The sequence below is a fragment of the Plectropomus leopardus genome, unplaced genomic scaffold (assembly GCF_008729295.1).
Source record: "Plectropomus leopardus isolate mb unplaced genomic scaffold, YSFRI_Pleo_2.0 unplaced_scaffold18352, whole genome shotgun sequence".
Classification (NCBI taxonomy): domain Eukaryota; kingdom Metazoa; phylum Chordata; class Actinopteri; order Perciformes; family Serranidae; genus Plectropomus; species Plectropomus leopardus.
The window spans coordinates 1-2,596 of record NW_024619778.1 but is presented as its reverse complement, the minus strand read 5'-3'; the positions used below and the strand labels follow the sequence as shown (position 1 = coordinate 2,596).

Sequence of the window (2,596 nt, the reverse complement as noted above, 5' to 3'; positions counted from 1 at the left end):
TGTCCTTGTCCTTGCTGCGACTGCGATGGCGATGAGATTTGCGCTCTGAGCTGCGCGACCTCCTCCTGTCGCGACTGCGGGAGCGACGCTTTCTGTCAGAGCGCTCGCGGCTGCGCCTCCTATCCCTGTCCCTGTCTCGGCTCCTGTAAAAAGGAGGAAGAGAAAGACATAAAAACATTTAGTTTAAAAACCTTCTGCCTGATTATGCAGCGGAACACGAAGTTACAGGGTTCCAACGCATTTTTATGGCAAAAATGTCAAAACTCCACCTGTTGTTCAGCAACTTTACCTGCTGCGTTTGCGTTCCCTCTCCCTGTCCTTGTCTCTGCTCCTGGACCTCCGGCGATCTCGGGATCTGCTCCTTTTCCTGTCGGATGCGCGACTCGAGTGGCGGCTGTTGGAGTGACTTCGCCGTGATCTCCGGTCCCTGTCCCTGTCTCTATCTCTGTCCCGTTCTCTGTCTCTGTCTCTGTCTCTCTCCCTCTCACGCTCCCGCTCTCTCTCTCGCTCCCTCTCCTTTTCACGCTCCTTCTCCCGCTCTTTCTCCTTCTCTTCCTCCTCTTTGCGCTTCTTCTCCCGTTCCTCCCTCTCGCGCTCACGGTCTTCTCTGTCCCTCTTAAGGGCTGGGCTTTCGCCTTGGGGCTCCTCTGAGCGACGACGTAGTTTCTCCTGAAAGTAAATAATCAAGAATTATGATAAGTCCATCAGGAGGATTTTAATTACAGCAAAAATCATACGTAGTTTAGGGGGAATATCTAAAACATTTACTTTGTTCAAAAGTAGGGAAGAAAAACAATATACTATAGCAATATCTTTACCTGTAACACTGTCAATGCTCTGTACAAAAGCGTGTCATTTTATGTATGTTTTCTGTGACCTGTGCGCCTGTTACCTTGAGCTCCTCCACAGTGGATTTGATCTTGGCGTAGCCCATGTGTTGCTTGCCCATCAAGTGGTCGTCCACTCTGGACTGTGCGTCGCCCACAATGAGGAAGGCCCCACACACCTCACACACCTCCATCTGCTTCTCCTGGGCTGCAAAGCTCTCGATGGTCTGGATAAAAGGTACATGCATATAGCATCATGATACAACGTAATAAGCAATATGTTTCTGTCTAATTTGCAGATTTGAAATTGAAAATCAAGATGCTTCTGAAGGGATAGCTTTAGCTAACGAATGTCAGTGCGACAGGTGGAATAATTCAGAGCCCAAGCTTTGTTCGACTTTGATCATTTGTATCAGAAAACAAAACATGTTTGCAGACAGAGCGCGTTACATGAGCAGTGCCCACTATGCTGAGCAGCGTTTGTGGGCCGATCGGCGCGGAGCTGACTGACTCACCGAGGGGGTGGAGCTGAGCAGCTCCCTCTCCTCCTTCAGCTGCTCCACCAGCTTCATCATTCCCTGGGCCTCCTCCACTCTGCCCTCCGACCCCAGCTCCTCAATCTGAGCGAAAGCAAAACAGAGGCAAGTCAAATCACAATGCAGTGCCATAACACTCACAACTAGATTTGGGAGGTACCAATAAGAACAGTGATGTCTTATATCACTTAACTAAGGTTATGTAAGGGTTAAAGATTGTTACAAACCTGCACAACTAGGTCTTCAATCTTCTCTGTTAGAACCTGGACCTTCTCCTCATTCTTTCCTGATGGACCAGGACCCTGCAGAAATAAATATCTCAGGTAAGCACACAATGTCCATGTCACTTTTGGGATATTTTTTCCATCACACTGTAAGATGACAATGATGTCAAGAGGCTGTGTGTAAACGGTACCTAAGTTTAAACAACAACTGAAGCCACATAAAAACTAATAAATCAATAAGCATGCGTTTCAGAGCAATGTGCCAAAAATACAAAAGCACACACCCCTGCATTCTGCTGAGCCTGGGAAAGCGCAAGCCGGGCATGCCCTCTGCGAATCCGCCGTTCCACCTCTGCCAGGAGCGACTGCAAATACCGCAGGAAGTCCCGCTCATAGCCCTCCTTCATGAACCGGGAGCTTTTCTCATACCTGAACACAGAGGAACAGAGGCACTTTAAATTGTGTGGACATAACGACACATCAAATTATGTTCGAAACTACGATAAGAACTTACGTTATTCTAAGATTTTCATCGTGGATTTTCTCACAAGGGCCTGAAAAAGAATTGCATTATCATTTTTATTATCCTCGAATATGACAAACGCATTTATCTTTTTTGATATTATTGTATTATCAAAACATGTTTATATCCTTACGTAATATGTGACTTACCCAGATCAGACCTGGTGTTTGTGAATAGCTCAGCTGGGCAGAAACCACACAGATAGTATCGGCAGACCTTCTTGAACAGAGAAGATTTTCTTTAATGATTTGTCACAAAGCATTCTTCTGGAAATCTCTTTCTTAATTTTAGAGTTACATTTGAGTAAAGCCACAATAGGTAATTCAAGCTAACGAGGAACAAATGAACTTTGCACGTTAGTCCCTCAGGAGATTCAACACTTAAATGTTCTAACTTATTCCAAAAAATGTATAAAGTAACACATCAAGTCTTCAAATCAAGGCGAAAACACTCATTTCATTTATTTATTTGGCCCACGTTACTATA

At 45.3% G+C, this 2,596-nt stretch overlaps 1 protein-coding gene across 1 annotated transcript; it reads right to left on the bottom strand.

Annotated features, from left to right (window-relative positions):
• Positions 1–4: 4 nt before the first annotated feature.
• On the bottom strand, positions 5–2,348 carry LOC121965046 (luc7-like protein 3; the record flags this gene model as incomplete). Its single annotated transcript, XM_042515210.1, has 8 exons — positions 5–143; positions 290–669; positions 893–1,054; positions 1,343–1,447; positions 1,591–1,665; positions 1,872–2,016; positions 2,102–2,141; positions 2,260–2,348. Coding segments are annotated over 8 exons (1,135 nt in total), but the record flags the coding sequence as incomplete, so codon positions are not given.
• Positions 2,349–2,596: the final 248 nt, after the last annotated feature.